The sequence below is a fragment of the Rhinolophus sinicus genome, chromosome 10 (assembly GCF_057876585.1).
Source record: "Rhinolophus sinicus isolate RSI-liver-muscle chromosome 10, RSI-T2T, whole genome shotgun sequence".
Taxonomy (NCBI): domain Eukaryota; kingdom Metazoa; phylum Chordata; class Mammalia; order Chiroptera; family Rhinolophidae; genus Rhinolophus; species Rhinolophus sinicus.
This window is the reverse complement of record NC_142510.1, coordinates 3,615,445-3,631,559: the sequence shown is the minus strand read 5'-3', so window position 1 is coordinate 3,631,559 and position 16,115 is coordinate 3,615,445. Positions and strand designations below refer to the sequence as shown.

General features: G+C 43.4%; 1 protein-coding gene across 3 annotated transcripts in view; it reads right to left on the bottom strand.

Annotated features, from left to right (window-relative positions):
• Positions 1-16,115, bottom strand: part of TMC7 (transmembrane channel like 7) — a 40,118-nt gene that overhangs the window by 3,485 nt on the left and 20,518 nt on the right. The window contains exons 6-14 of one of the 3 annotated variants that reach the window (XM_019753065.3): positions 14,866-15,011; positions 13,110-13,257; positions 12,035-12,208; positions 10,790-10,947; positions 8,585-8,702; positions 8,175-8,272; positions 6,378-6,564; positions 4,386-4,516; positions 1,261-1,416 (exon numbers count right to left, since the gene is read on the bottom strand). In XM_019753065.3, coding sequence (XP_019608624.2) covers positions 1,261-1,416; positions 4,386-4,516; positions 6,378-6,564; positions 8,175-8,272; positions 8,585-8,702; positions 10,790-10,947; positions 12,035-12,208; positions 13,110-13,257; positions 14,866-15,011 — 1,316 coding nt within the window. The other 2 variants (XR_016022535.1, XM_088801223.1) reach the window with 2 other exon arrangements.

The following is a 16,115-nucleotide window of genomic DNA, read 5'->3' as shown; positions in this document are numbered from 1 at the left end:
AAATAGCCAGAGGGTTTTTATTTGGCAGTGGTCGCAGAGACTGTGTGTGTGATTCGCCTTGGTTTTAAAGTTACTATTAAAAGTTGCTGATGTTTCCCCCCAGCACACGCAACATGACAGGCAAAGACAAGGAGCTGGTCCAGGAAGTCAGCTCAGCTCAACATGAACTGGCTGTGGATGAACCCTGTGGAATCTCTTTGGCCTCAGTTTCTTCATCTGTACAATGGGGATAATACAGTAAAACCCAAGCCTAAGATAATATAGTTTTTAATAAAAGCAATTGGCAATGGTTCCTGTTTTCTGTGCAGCCCCAGATCTCACATGGGGGTGGTTGAAATTGTTATCTTTGGGAAGCAGGACAAGTGCAGGGGAGGGCAAGCCCCCAGGCAAACAGCAGGTATGCTCATTCCATGAAGGGGAGGTGGTTTCTTGTCCAATCTCCCCAGATAGAGCTAAGGAAATGAGGGCCATTGGAACCACTGACACCAATGATACTCTTTTGGAAGTCCCCATAGCCAAAGACGAGAATGGTTCCCCAAGAGGAGTGAGTGGGTACATTCACAGAATGGAGGGGGGGGGAAGGAATCCGTGAATACTGAGGACGGACTGTAATTAGAACAATGTCTAGCACACAGTAAACCCTCAGTACACATCCATGATTAGAATGACTTTAACACCCAAAACGAATCACTGTGCAGCAAAGACCCTTGTCACGCTCGCGTGTAACACTTGTCATTTACTCAGCCTTTAATGGCCCAGTTCTCTCCTAAGCACTTTACGGGCATCACCACATTCCCTTCTTCTCACAACCTTATGAGGCACAGGCCATTCTTAGCCCCATTTTCCAGGTAAGGAAACTGAGGCTCAGAGAGGATAGGTAATGACCAAAGGCCAGACAGCTTATTCATGGTAGAGCCAGGAATCAAGTGTATGCTCCTAATCTTGTCATCTTCTCTCTGCCCAGGAATCAGTTCCTTTTTCAAAGAGCAAGTGATTTTGTGACTAGTCAGTAATACGAATAACAGGCAACATTTATTGGGTTTTTATGTCAGATATTAGGTAAAGTGCCTTACATGTGGGCTCTTACTGCTCAATGACCTTCTAAAAGAATTACTATTATTGTGCCCATTTTAGAGATGGGGAAGTGAGGCTCAGGAGGCTCAGTAACATATCGAGAGCAGCAGGTGAGCTCTCGCTCCCCAGTGGAGAGCAGGTGCCGCCGTGGGAAATACTCGCAGGGGTCCAGGGGTGCTCACTCACCAGATGATCATGAAAAACGGCACCGCAAAGGCTTCGGACGTGACGCCGTGGAGCAGGGACTGCAGCGAGCTAGGGAAGGTGCTCACCGTCTTGGGGACCACTTCCCACGTGGTGTTGACGTTGGTGAACGGCCCGCAGGCTTTCGAGGAAGGGATGCTGCCAGGACACAGACCAAGGAGCCCGGTAAGGCTGACGGTCCCTCCTTGGAATGCCCACAAGTCTTTGTTCACAGTGACCTGTGAGGAACCGCCTGACCTCATGGCTTTCTGGAATATTCTATCAAAAATGCTTACCCTGAAACCTCATCATGTCTCTAGACCTGACTTTCAGTTTACGGGAAATTCAGGAGAGAAGGACAAGTTCAGTGACACGGTGAGAAAATAATCAGACAAATCCAGAATGTGGGGATATAAGTCTCCAGTTTCTTCATGTAGAGGTGAGGGAACTGGCCTGGATTCTTTGAAGAATCAAAGATTAAGAGACTAAAAAGATATAACCATCAAAAGCAATGGGTAAAACTTTAAAGATCCTCACTTTAAAAATAAAGCTATGAAAGACTATTTGGAGACACTGGGAGAAATTTGGAAATGGCAGGAATAGGATGCCCGTATTAATTTTCTGAGGTGTGCTAATGTGATTGTGGACGCACAGGAAGGAGAATGTCTTCAGTTTTAGGAACTTTGCACTCAAGTATTTCGGATAAATATCATGGCAACTCCAATTTATTTTAAACGGTTCATCACACACACAAAAATGTATGCACAGAGAGAGAAAAACACTGCAGCAAAATGTGAACATTTGGGACAATCAGTTGAAGGGTATATGAGTTTTCACAATGGCTATTTCTTCAACTTTTCTATAGCTTGGAAAGTTTTCAAAATACAAAGTAGGGAAAAAAGTAAAATTACAATGCAAAAAAATTAAATTAAGCCCTACAAAGAATTGCCTACATTCACATCACAAAGTTCTATGTGTAAGATTTTCTATTACAATGCTATTTTTAATGATAAAAACAAATTCCTGGGGCTGACCCAGTGGCTCAGGTGGTTGGAGTTTGGTGCTTCTAACACTGAAGGCTGCCAGTTAGATTCCCACATGGGCCAGTGGGCTCTCAACCACAAGGCTGCCAGTTCGATTCCTTGAGTCCTGCTAGGGATGGTGGGCTCTGCCCTCTGCAACTAAGATTGATCACAGCACCTTGAGCTGAGCTGCCGCTGAGCTTCCAGATGGCTCAGTTGGTTGGAGCGCGTCCTCTTAACCACAAGATTGCAGGTTCAACTCCCGCAAGGGATGGTGGGCTATGCCCCCTGCAACTAACAATGGCAACTGGACCTGGAGCTGAGCTGCACCCTCCACAACTAAGACTGAAAGGACAACAACTTGAAGCTGAACGGCACCCTCCACAACTAAGATTGAAAGGACAACAACCTGACCTGGAAAAAATCCTGGAAGTACACACTGTTCCCCAATAAAATCCTGTTCCCCTTCCCCAATAAAATCTTAAAAAACAACAACAACAACAACAAAATTCCTGAAAATCATCTACGTGTTGTTTAAGAAAATGAATGAACAATCTATGATCCACTCAAACAATGGAATACTAAAGAGGGCAGGGCAGGGGGAAAAGAAAAAGAAAGAAAAAAAGAAAGAAAGAAAGAAAGAGCCACTGAGACAGACACACACATAGATATGACTGTCTCCCAGAGAGAAACTAAGTAAGGAGTAGAGAAATAGGATTGGAAAATGAATTTCCACCATCTACTCTTTTATGCTTTTTGGGTTTTGTGCCATGTGAATGTATTTCTTTTTTTTCTTTTTTTTTAAGTCAAAGCTAAGAAATATTTTTAAAGAATGAGAGTCCTAACTGTGCTGTCATGGAAAAGGGCACAACATAAAATTAAGAGAAAAAAATAAGCTGCCAAACAGGATTACAGTATTATTCCATATGTATTTTTAAAAAATAAGTACATTTTTTCATAATGAATTTCTAGAAATATTCATAAACCATTAACAGTGGTTACCTGTGCAGAGTGGGACGAAGGTGAGGAGAGAAGCAATTTTTTCCCTTAAGTTATACTCCTCTGTACTATTTGCAATTTTTTATATATAATACATATTACTATAATAATAAAAATATACATTCAAATTACTTAAAAAATAAAATGTGAGAGAGAGATTCAAAGTTCAAGGATTTTAATTTAAAGATGAAGAAATGAAATTCCATGAGAGTATAAGTCAGGAATTGGCAAATTAGAGCCCAAGGGCTAAATGTGGCCCACCACTTGTTTTATAAATAAAGTTTTATTGGAACAGGGTCACGCCCATTAGTTTATGTATTGTCTATGGCTCCTTTCATGATACTACACAGTAGAGTTGAATAGCTACGAAAGACACCATTTGGCCCACAAAGCCTAAATTATTTACTTTCTTGTCCTTTCCAGAAAAAGTTTGCCAGCCTCTTGTATAAATGGTTAAACCCCTAGGGATTGGCATCACTGGAGCTTGAAACCTCAACTTCTGATTCTCAGTTCTTTCAAATTCCACACTAGAGTCATATGTTAAATATCTTTATACCCCTAGCACCTTGTGTCATATGTTAAATGTCTTTCTACCCTCGCATCTAGCATAGTGCTTGGCACAGAGAAGGTACTAAATAAATGTTTGCTAAGTACAAACCCTCAACCACAATGGCAGGAATGTGGGTGACTTCCTGCTTTCTGTTTTATCCTACACTCTTTCTGTTTTCTTCTACAATGTAGAAGAAACTCTGTTTTCTTCTACAATGACCATGTATTATTTTCATAACCAGAAACACAAAAACAATCCAAAGGGAGAAAGAGAAGACAGGGCTTAGGAAAAGGGAGCTGGGTAAGACAGACTCAACCGACACTCTCAGAAACAATGGTGACCCTGCAAGTCCAAGTTCCAGAAGTGGACCAAGACATTCCAGCATCCAGAGGGAGATTGCCAAGCAAGGGTGGGCCTGGCTAAGCCTGGAGCGACTTACTGACCTCTGCTGGTGACACACGGTGAGGAAAGCCCATGAAGAATGCAACAGACCCTTGAACATGAGAGAAGAACATGCCAGGAAGCAGGGATAGGTTCTAGAAAACAGTCATACTTACTGTGCCATGCTGATTGTCAGAGGTATTATTGCCAAACACAGTCCAATCAACAGCACCAACAGGAAGAAGAAATTGGAGTTGGATGCTCTGAACTGCTTCGGGGAGGGTCTGCAGGTATGAATAAGACTCATCTAAGGGGAGGGAGAGAAAGAAAAAGAATTAAGAGTCCAGTCTCCTTGACAACAAACGAGCACATTCACACATTACGGTGGGAATGTAAGTGGGTCTAACCTTTCTAGAGGGCAGTCAGCACTGTAGATCCAAAATGCAAAGTGTTTAATCCAGATCCCCACACTGGGGGGTTCATCTTGATGAGAAAAGAGGAAAAATGGGCCCAAATACACAGATGTGGTGGATGGATGTGTACTACTTACAGCTGTTGGTAACGGGATAACTGGAAGCAAGCGAAAGAGCTATCACTCGGGTCCTCATGGGTTAAAGTGCATCCACACATGGTCTACCCTGTACCCTTTAGAAAGGACGAGAAAGGGAGCTTTACGTCCCACGAGGCACTATGAAATGGAAACGGTCGATTCCAGCACTCTGTCCCATAGCTCACCAAAGTTTTGAAAATGCACTCTTTCTAGGGGTCTAGAGATATATTAAATGGATCGGCAACAAATTGAGAGAGATTTGCCTTGAATTTTTTTACAAGTGTACTTGTTTTTTTCTGATTGTAAAAAGAAATATTTCCACGGAGGGAAAGACGACGTGAAGGCAATATCAACTGGGGAGGAGAGAGGTATAGTAACAACATACACTTTCTCTTTAATATTTTTCAAAGCTGCATTACTGGGAAGTGGCATCAGGCTCTTCTGACGTCAGCAGGAGCCAAAGCATCTTCTGAGTGGAAGTCACTGAGTACCCAGAATACCCAGTGTCCTGTGTGGGGGCAGCTGGCCGGTCAGGCCTGGAGTGAGTGTCAGAACTCCGCCCGGTGTCCGTGGCCCATTCCACTGCCCCCACACTTTCTTTACTGTGCTACACACTGGGAAGCCACTGGCCAACCAGTGTTTTCTGGAAACGGAAAAAGTTCCTAAGAGCTTTCTCACATCCATCTCTCCTTCGGTGACTTCATTCAAATGAAAGCATCAAAAACTCTTCAAAGGCCAAAACATCACGGCAGAAAGTTTCGCCCACTTCAAGGCCCTGTTTACGTGGCTCTGGAGTGAGATAAGCCTGGTTTCAAATCCTAGGAGTCACGTGTAAGCTGTGTGACCTTGGACCAGTTACTTAACCTCTCTGAACTTCAGCTTCTAAGTGTTCAGCAGAGTAGGGGAACATGGTATTATTAGCATCTGCTATTATCCTCGTCATTATTATTAATACTATTATTATTTCCATTTCTGAATCCTCAGGGCTTAGCATAGTAAGTAATCAGCACATGTTGGACTTGTTAACAGAGGGTTCTTCTGGAAGAAGAGATGAAACAATCCACATCTGGATTGTTTCAATGTTTAATGTTGAGCATATATTTCCTCTATAATAAAGGAAAAAGTTTTATGAATAAGCCCAGATAGGTTAGTGGTCTGCGGGGCCACTTCTTCCATTAAGCATTTAGTTCAAGCACAGTGCATAGGGCCTACGAGCTGTTCAAGAACCTACACAAATAACTGAGACCTGGAAATACACGCACTGGCTCAAAAATCCAAACAGAAAACTACAACATTTAAATGAATCAACATTCCGTTAAACATCACCAAAATGTACCACAGTCAACAGATCAATCAATTGCAACTCAACTCTTAAAAACAGTTACAACATATAAAACTGACCCTTAAATCACGGGAGCACAACAATTCTTAACAAAACTCTCAAAATTATGAAAACGTGAAAATCCATCCAGCCTTTTTGCCAGAATAAATCTATATCTCCAATAAGGGATGTCATTTTGATACATCTGACAGGATGCAGATGAGCTCCAAACATACAACTTTCAAATTCAAGCAAGAATGGTTCAGGGTACCAGCCCCCATGCCCACCTCTCCTTACCTCTTTCACATAGAAGATGATAATGAATTTCAAGGTTGCAATGGCAGGGAGAAGGGGTGAGAAAAAGGCTCCGATCCAGCAAATGGTTTGCCCATAAACGATCCCCAGAACATTATCAGGAATGGCAAATTCCTGCTGTCCCAAGCACTGCATCAGCTTCCAAGAGGAACAGTAGGACACCAGGAGCCTGGAAACAAATGGGACCATTTCTCACTTGGATACAAAGCGTCTGCCACGGCCACAGAACCACGTCTCCAAAATCAGGGCTGTTTCCACACAGATCTCTCATGGACACTGGCTCATCACAAGTCGAGAAGATTCACAGCAGAGTGAATTCTGGAATCATGAAGACCAGGGTCCGAGTCTCAGATCTACAACTTCTGAGCCAAATAGATTTAGACAAGGCTCATTTTTCTCATCTGGAATGTGGGGGGATTGTAACGCAACCTATTTGACCAGCTTGTGGTGACAATGCATGACCTGGGCAGTCTCTGTGCTCTGGCTTGCCACTGAGCCCCAGATGTCATGGGCATCCACACAGAAAATAGCTTGTGAGGACGCTACCACCTAGCATGCTGGACTCCTAGAAATTTCCTGAGGGCAAGCGGCCGAGGGAAACACACACCGTTGCTCACTGTGGCACTGTATTAGGAAAAATACTGGCAACAACACATATGCCCATCAGTAGGGGCTGGGCTGACAAATGATAAGCCATGGATATAGTGGAATATTAGACAGACCTTAAAATGAATGCGGAAAATCCATGTGTCCTGGCATGGAAAGTTCATGATATTTTGTTTGTAGGAGGTACAAAAAGAAAGCTGCAGACCTATGTGGATGTAACGTGATCCCATTTAGGCGTAGGGGAAAGAACACTTCTCTCAGGACTATGTGTTTACTTATACATGGATTTATGCAAATGTGTTTTTGTTTTCAAGGACTGCTGGATCTTCCCCAAAGTGTAACAATGGCAACCTCTGAGGAGTTGGGTGGCAACCAACAAAATCTCCCACTATTCTCCAGACTTCTGTATTTACTTAAATTCTAAATACTTTTGAATTTTCAATAAGCACATATTCATGTCATGTTTGTGTCATTTTTTAAAGGAAAAGTTTCTAGTTTAATGTTTATTTGTCAGGGCCTACTGGACCTCTGACATGCCTGGAGAATTTGTAGATCTGGGTAAAAAACTGATTACGCGAATAGTGTTTCACTTAAGGCTTAAGGAGATGCTGAGAATAATTTTTAAAATGATGGCATAGTAACAATAATCATCATGGTGACAGTGGACGTTCTGTCTAGTTCTGAAGTCTGGAGTGTTCTTAGCACGTTCATCTGCGTTTTCTCATTTAATCCGCCCACAATGCTATGGGGTGGGTACTGCTACTATCCCCATTTCACAGGTGGGAAAATAGGCACAGTGCTTACATAACTTGCCCAAGGTCACATGACTAGCAAGTAGCAGTGCTGGGGCTTGAACCCACACCAGGAAATGTGGTGTCCACTGCGGCGTGGAGGGTCTCCACGGACACCCGGGGTTGTGCTGACAGCAGGAAGCCATGCCCACTGAAGCCCCATGGAAAGCAGTGCCATTTCCGCTCTTCCCGTGGCCTATCTGAGGGGGACCAATGGCCTGGTGCTGTCTGAACGTCACTGGATGGTTGTCAGTGGCTTCCAGGGACTGTGGAATCACCCAGCACTTTATGGAGAGCCGCTGTGAGAAGATCCTCCCGTTGGGGCAGGAGCAGGGGTGGGAGGAGTGGGGGCAGAGAAGAGCGAGGTACCCCTCACACTTACTTTCTAGGAAAATCCACAAAGAGCGTCATGGCCAAGATGATGATGAGATCAAAGATCATCAGCTTGTACATTTCCTGCCCAACTTGGGTCTCCCAGCACTGAAAGCAGAGACAGGAAGCGACGCTGAGACGCGACTCGGAGCAGAGCAAACCAGCTTCTCAGACTCCTCCCAACGCCCTTTCCATCCCCAGATCCTGCTGCCTTGGGAGGCCACCAGCCGACACCGCCCTGGATTCCAGCTCAGGCTTTGGTTTCCAAGCCCTTAGCGGTGTCTGGTGTGCCAGACTGCTATGCAGCAAGAGTGGATCAACTGGGACTCAGAACTGTGGCTTCAAGGTTGTTCTCTGACCCCGAGCTTGTTATTCCCAAATGACCCACCCAGCAAGACGCTCCCATCCCCGCAGCCTCACCGGGTAGAGTTTCTGGTTGTAGCCACAAAGCTCACACGAGTTGTTATCACAGGATGTAATCTTGGAGCCCAGGGTGAAGACCAGCACACAGATGGTGGCCAGCCGCATGAAGACACACCTGCAGGAAGAGAGGGAGGAGAGAGGAGGGGAAGAAGAGGCCCTGGGGCAGGCTGGGCCCTTGGGAGCAGAGACGCAAACCCACAAACAGGTCGTGTTTCTGTTTGGGATAATGAGTAAGTTTTGGAAACAGATAGGGGTGAGGATGGCTCAACATTGGGAATGTAGTTAATGCCACTGAGTTGTATACTTAAAACTGGCAACGTTTATGCTAATATATTACCACTCCTTTTTTCAAATGGCAGAAAAAAAAGATAAAAAAGCTGGGAACTCCTGAATCTATGATAATATAGCCACGCGACAGAACTTTATGCATTTCTGAAGAAGAACGAATTGAATCTCATAAGTTATCAGCTTTGAGAGATGTCTGATATATTGGAAAGTGGAAAAAGTACACTGCAGAGTTTTGCATCCATACAACCCTATTTCTAAAAGAAAACAAAACGTGTAAGCGTTGGCATAAACAAGAGGAACCATGCAGCTTAGGGCTGCCGGGGAAAGCAGGATTCAAGAAGAACATATATAGTAAGTGCGATTTTTTTTAAAAAGATACTTTTCTATTGTGTGGTTTGTAATAAAAAATAAATACAATAGAAACATAAAGTGGGCGAAAGGAAGAAGCTAGTCCACACCATCTGCTCACTGTTCTCATTATTCAGTATCCATCTGACACTAGGCGCCTCCCGGTGGGGCGAGAGCCCAGCTCCACCGAGGTTTCCAAATCAAAAACTGAAACGGAATCTAACAACAAGTCTGAATCTACACAGTAGTTTACAGTGACTATAGGTACAGAAAAAACGCACCATGAAGAAACAATGAACTAAATCCAGACTAGCAGACATTCTGCAGGACAAGTACCCCAGTTTCTCCCACAAATCAAGGGCGTAACATAAGGGCAGGGGGAATTCTTAAAAGAATAAAAGGGACCTAAGAGACATAACCACCAAACATAGCTCGTGGTCATTGTTTGGACCCTGGTTTGAACAAACCAATCGTCCAAGACCATCTGCATTTCCATCAGGGAACGGACTCAATTTTATTAGAGGTCATGATGGTTATGTTAAAAAAAAAAAAAAGTCCTTCTCACTTAGAGATATACTGAAGTGTTTACAGGTGAAATGACCTTGTTGCCTCAGATTTGCTTCAAACAATCCAGCAAAAGTGGGGGGAGAAGCTGAAACAAGACTAGCAAAATGTGGGTAAGTGGAACATAAAGGGGGGTTGTGATACCATTTGTTCTGTTTGAAAATTTCTAAAACAAAAAGTTGTGTTTTTTCTTTTTTTAAAGATATGCACGTACAACGCGAGACATTTGAGAAGCTCGTTTCCCAGGACCCCCACCTGGTCCTCTTCAACTTATTTGGGCTGCCTCGCTGCACTCTGCTTTATACCTGTCATTTTTTAAATGACACAGAGTAGTGCTTTGAAAGGAGAAGCGGTATTACAGCAACTTATAAAAAGTCAACTGCAGCCCACACTGCAGGTGACCTGGGCATATTTTCTCAGCATTCCCTATTCCAGCAAATGCCTCACGTTCCTACTGCAAGTGCTTGGAACTCTGCACCCAAGGCGCATGTGTGGGATTAGTGGGTAGAAGTGTGGGAGACTTAATGTTTCTGGGAGCGGCCACCCTTAGGCGGTAGAAGCTGAATATCTGGTTTGGTGGGAAAACTCTCAGATATTGCCCACACAACTCCGAGTTACCCAGCAGGACTGGACCCCAGTTGCTAAACAGCGGCGATTTGCTCAGTAACATCCTTTGTCAGCTGCCTTCCCTTCTCTCTCTCTTCCTCACTCCCCTTATTTCGAATATCTTCAGAGCAACACCTCCTCCTAGGACCCCACCCTACACCCTCATCTGTCGAAGTGCTAATACATGAACCAAAAATATACCACTGATAAGTAGACTCCTACATCTCATAGATTTCACTGCATGTGCAAAGCCTAATTCATTCATGGGGATTGTCTGAATGTTGAAGGGGCTTCTTGGCTCAGCAGGAACAGGTGCCACAATTGATTAGCAATGTCTGCCAAGGGCAAGGGAGCGGGCAAGTGGTTGGTGATCTGCTTGGCATGTCTAGGCATTACCTAAGGATTGTCAGCCGGATCTCAAAGCCTGGGGAATAATCCTCATAGTGGATGATCTTGGCGAAGATCATTGGGGTGATAAAATTGGCCAGCGTGATCACAATAGAAGGCAGGTACAATATCAAGAGGTTCTCTCCAAAAACCATCTTGTCAATTTCCTATGAAGATAACAAAATGGGTCAAGAGTATAATAAGGAAGGTTATATCACAAATGAGTCGACCTTAAAAGAACTCAGCTATACCTATGTCAAGTCATTATACTGTACACCTTAAACGTACACAGTGCTATATGTCAATTATACCTCAATAAAACTGGAAGAAAAAAAAGAACTCAACTATACATGTTTACTAGCAAAAAAACAAAATGAAATTCACATGTAATTCAACATGGCCCCTACCATGAACCATTGCCTTCCTCCTTTCCTCAAATAGAGGAAACATTAGCTAATACCATACTAGAAGAAAAATGAGCTCTATTGGATTAATTTAGGTGCGGTATAAAAAAATCCACATATCAATGGTCAATGTAAGTGTTTTCAAGGCTGTGATACTAATTGACTTAGATTAGCCATTCTCTTTCTTTCATAATAATAGACTATTTAGCCACCGATAGGGCTACCCAGGATAAAACTAAATGTCCCGGCCTCCCTTGCAGCTAGGTATAGCCATCTGACTAAATTATGGCCAAAGGGATGTGAGTAGAAGTTGTAAGCGCAACCTCCAGGTCACGACCTTGAAGGGGAGGGGTGTGCCCTCCCCATCTCCTTTCCATTGGCTGGAATGTGGATGTGGTAAACTATCAAGTAGTACACAGAAGAGGGTCACACCCTAAGGATGGCAGAGCCACAAGATGGAAGGAACCTGGGCTCCTATGATTGATTTCATGAAGCAGAGCCACAACCAACTTGGGTTTTTAAAAACCACTATTCTTTTGGGTAAACTGAGGCCCCAACAAGGTTAAGTGGAGAACTTGGGGATTACATCAGGCAGGTCAGCTGGATTTGAATTTGTGAATTCCAAGAGGAATAGGTATCCCAAATGCTCCATTTTGGATGCTTTTTTTTTTTTTTTTTTTTAAGTGGAAATCGGTCACCTCTGAATTTTGGTTCTCTGTCATATCAGCCAAATTTGTATCCCTGTATGTAAAATAGAAGTGATGATGGTATCTGTCTCAGAGGTTTACAAGGCACTTAGCATAACGTCCAACCAGAGTAAAAGCTAAATTGACTTTCATGCAGTCCTTACTTTTTTCATGTGTTCTTGCGAGAATATAGTTGCTCTATAGATTGCATAAAAGCATGCTGCTAGGACGGCCAGCACAATACAGTTCAAAAACAGTCTCAAAGAGTAAATCCGTATTGTTTCTTCTGAGGTCCTTTCTGCTATTTTCTGCCGTATTCTTTCTTCCTCCAGGTCGGCCTAAGGACCAAAGAAAACTCATTTGTGAGTCAGGGGTGGAACCTCCTTTGCATCACCATAACGCTCCCTGTCCATCTTTTAGACTCCCCTTCAATATTCATCTCCCCCAAGAGACACCTTCCAGATGAAACCTAACTAGTTTGCATGTCTACAAACGGCCTAAGTCAAAGGAGCACCACCTATTGAAGTATTCAATTAGACTTTGCAATAAATGTGAAAAGAGAACTATAAGCTATTCACGACATTACTTATATATGTTGTATATGTTATTTCTTTAAACAGTATATAGGTGGGTGGTTTGTTTGTTTTTTTAACCCAATTTGTTTTTAATAGGATTCAATCTATTCATATTTAGTGTAACAAATAATGCATTTGATTTGTTTTCTTCATCTTACTTTATTCCGCTTTGATGTAACTGTCCCCTCCTCCTTTTTTTTCCCCGGTAGGTTTGATCACGATGCTATTTATGACGCCTTCTCTCCTTATTAGCTTTAGAAATTCTCTTCTACTTTTTCACATTCTCTCCACTCAACTTTATCATCCTAGTATTCCGTCCTTAGTCTTATTCCTTCTGGTATAAGCGATGTTTATGACAGGGTCACACACAGTAGAAAAATAACAGGGTGACAAAGGAGGAAGGAAGGCCCCATCTCCTCGCACCTGCAGGCATGGCCCCACCTCTCTTCCCAGCCCCATTTCACCAGCTCCATGCTTGAGCCTAAAGTCATCAACCCCAGGAAGCTGTGCGCTGCAAAAAGCTCTGGAAAACCACAAGGGAGAGACTTGCTAAGCACTGGGGACCACCGGGCCCCCACCTCGCTCCTCTGCAAGCTGCACACCTGCCTCCCAAGACATGACCTGCTGGCCAGGAAGCCATGGAGGGAACCCCAGCAGCACTCACTCGAAGCTCATACCGCAGGCTGCTGTGTTTCAGGTCAGCCATGCTGCGGCTGGTGATACAGAAGTCCCAGCCGGCAAAGATCTTGTTGCAGTAACTCTGAGAGTGTTCCTCACTCCGGATCAGGCTGATTTTGAAGCCCTCCACCGACCTGACCACAAAACACAATCATGCTTCTGATCAGAACAACAACAAAATACAGGCCACGGATGGGCTTTGTCTGAAATAAAACAGTTACACATGGCAGCCTGTTCCCCCCATTCTGACATGGTCAGGTGTTGGACCACCCTAAATAAACGTGACCGCTAACCAGGCATCTCATTATTGAAAATCATTTCCTTTCATCCACCCGATGGCTCTTCTCAGAGAACCCAAACTCATTAACACAGGCTAGCGGTCCTGCGTGATGCCATCTTTTCTCCCTGATGGCCACTCTGCTAATACTACACTGGCTTTTTGTCCTTTTCATAAACATGCAAACCTCTATTCCTGCCTCAGGGCCTTTACCCTTAAAGTTCCTGCTACCCTCTCCTGGGACAGTTCTTCCCTGACTCCTCCTGTGGCTGCTTTCTTCCCATCTTTCAGGTTTCGGCTCAAATCGTCCCTCCATGGATTCACCATCACCCCATCTAAAGCTGTGACCCCCCCCCACTTCAACTTAGCTTTTTTCACTTCCTTCTCAGCAATGAGCCTACTCTGAAATTATCTCATTTGTCTCTTGACTGCTTATAGCCCTTTACTCTGATTACATTTTAAATTCCTTGAGGACAGTTACTTTGGCTGCCTTGCCACCTTTATATCCAGAATGCCTGGACCATAATACGGCCACTACCCAATTGATGGATAAATGACCTAAATAGTAAATTAACCAAATTTTTTGAGAGCACCTGTTTAGGTCAGATGCAACTCTGTTGCACACTTCATAACTGTTACGCATGCAAATGCTTTTGTGGAAAAAATACACTTTGGCACTTAATGCTGCAACTATGTCAGATGCCACCCACTGTAGATGAAACAGGGAGTTTTAGGATTTACTAGTGAGTTGTGAGGACAATAAGACGTGGAAGGAATTATAGCAATAAGTCATTCTGCCAAATTTATATCAGAACCCCCTGGGGTGCTTTTCCAAAATGCAGACTCCCAAGTGGTTTCACACCCTGTGACTTTTACTTCAGTGGGGCTCATGTGGGGTCCAGAAATGTGTTATTTTATAAAGCTCCATGGTGATTCTGAGGTCCCATTCCAGGTGAAAATGTCTGATTTAGACCAAACCTACAGATGAGAAAGCTAAGGTTCAGAGAAGAGAAAATTATTTCCCTAGAATCAGAGTTAGTGGCAGAACTGGAAGCAAATTTGACAATGACGATGACGACGATTTTAATTTAGTAAAGGTTTACCAGGTACCAGACCCAGTGCAAGGTTCTTTACCTGCCTTGTTTCAGTGAATCCCATCAAGCAGGTGTGCACATTTCATAGATGAAGAAAGTGAGGTTTAAGAGGTAAAGTGACATTTGAACCTTGGTCTCTGGATCCCACAGTCCTGTTCTTTGCCACTCCATAGCACTTCCTCCTGCCAGGTGGTCATGTCCCGGTTACATTACACCCAGCCCTCCAACACACCCACAAAACTTTCCCCCACAAAGCCCAACCCTGGGTTCTGCTAATCCATTGGGCAATGGTTCGCAGAGTCCATGACCTGCAATAAACTCCAGCCATCAGTGTAACTGAAAGAAAACACAGTGATAAGATCAAACATTACCTCTTCACGATCCAAAGAAGGCTCAGGGCCAGGTAGGCAATTGTGCTTAACAAATAAGCCAGGGGCAGGTCATAGGTGAAGTTCTGAAATTTCACCCCGTCAATGGTGTAACGCCCATAAAAGAGGCTGGTCTCCTCCAAGAAACCCTGAAACAAAGCCAACGGCATGAGGTCAGACTGGTGAGTTCACTGCAGAGAACCAAGAGACCAGTCTCTGCCTCAAGAATTCACATTCCAGTGTCATTAGTATCCCCAGATACTGGAACAACCTCAGAGGTAGATGGGGTACTCAGTCAATGTTTGGGGAATAAAGCACAGACAAAACCTAAGCATTAAAAATACAGGTGTATGATCCAAAAATGAAATTAAGAAAACAATTTCATGTGCAATAACAGCAAAAAGAATACTATACTTAGGAATCGATTTAACAAGTGAAATGTAAATCTTACATTAAAAAATTTTTTTAAAGACCTAAATAAATGGAAAAACATCCTGTGTTTATGGATCAGCAGTTCCAAGGCAAAACTCCCCAAATCCTTACCAGAATCCCCTCTGGCTTCTTTGTAGAAACTGACAAGCTAATCCTAGAATTCATATGGAATTGCAAGGGACCCAGAATGGCCTAAACAATCTTGAAAAAGAACAAAGTTGGAGGACTCACATGTCCATTTCAAAACTTACTTCAAAACAACAGTAAGCAAAATAGTGTGGCACTAGCATACGAAAAGACATATATATTGATCAATAGAACAGAATTGAGTCTAAAAATGAACCCATGCATTTACGGTCAATTGATTTTTTTTAAATTTTTATTGGGGAATATTTGGGCACAGTGTGTTTTTCTAGGACCCATCAGCTCCATGTCAAGTTGTTGTTTTCAATCTAGTTGTGGGGGCGCAGCTCAGCTCCAGGTTAAGTCTGGCAGTTCCTCAAAAAGTCAAACATAGAGTTACCATTTGATCCAGTGATTCCACTCCTGGGTATATACCCCCAAAGAAGTGATAGCCAAAAGGTAGAAACAACAATCCAAATGTCCATCATGAATGGATAACCAAAATGTGCTATTTCCATACAACAGAGTCTTATTTGGCCATAACAAGGCCTGAAAGACTGACAGAGGCTACAATGTGGATGGACCTTAAAAACATGCCAAGTGAAGGAAGCCAGAGACAAAAGACCACATGGTATATGATTCCATTTACATGAAAAGTCCAGACTAAGCATTTCATAGAGACAGGAAGCAGATAATGG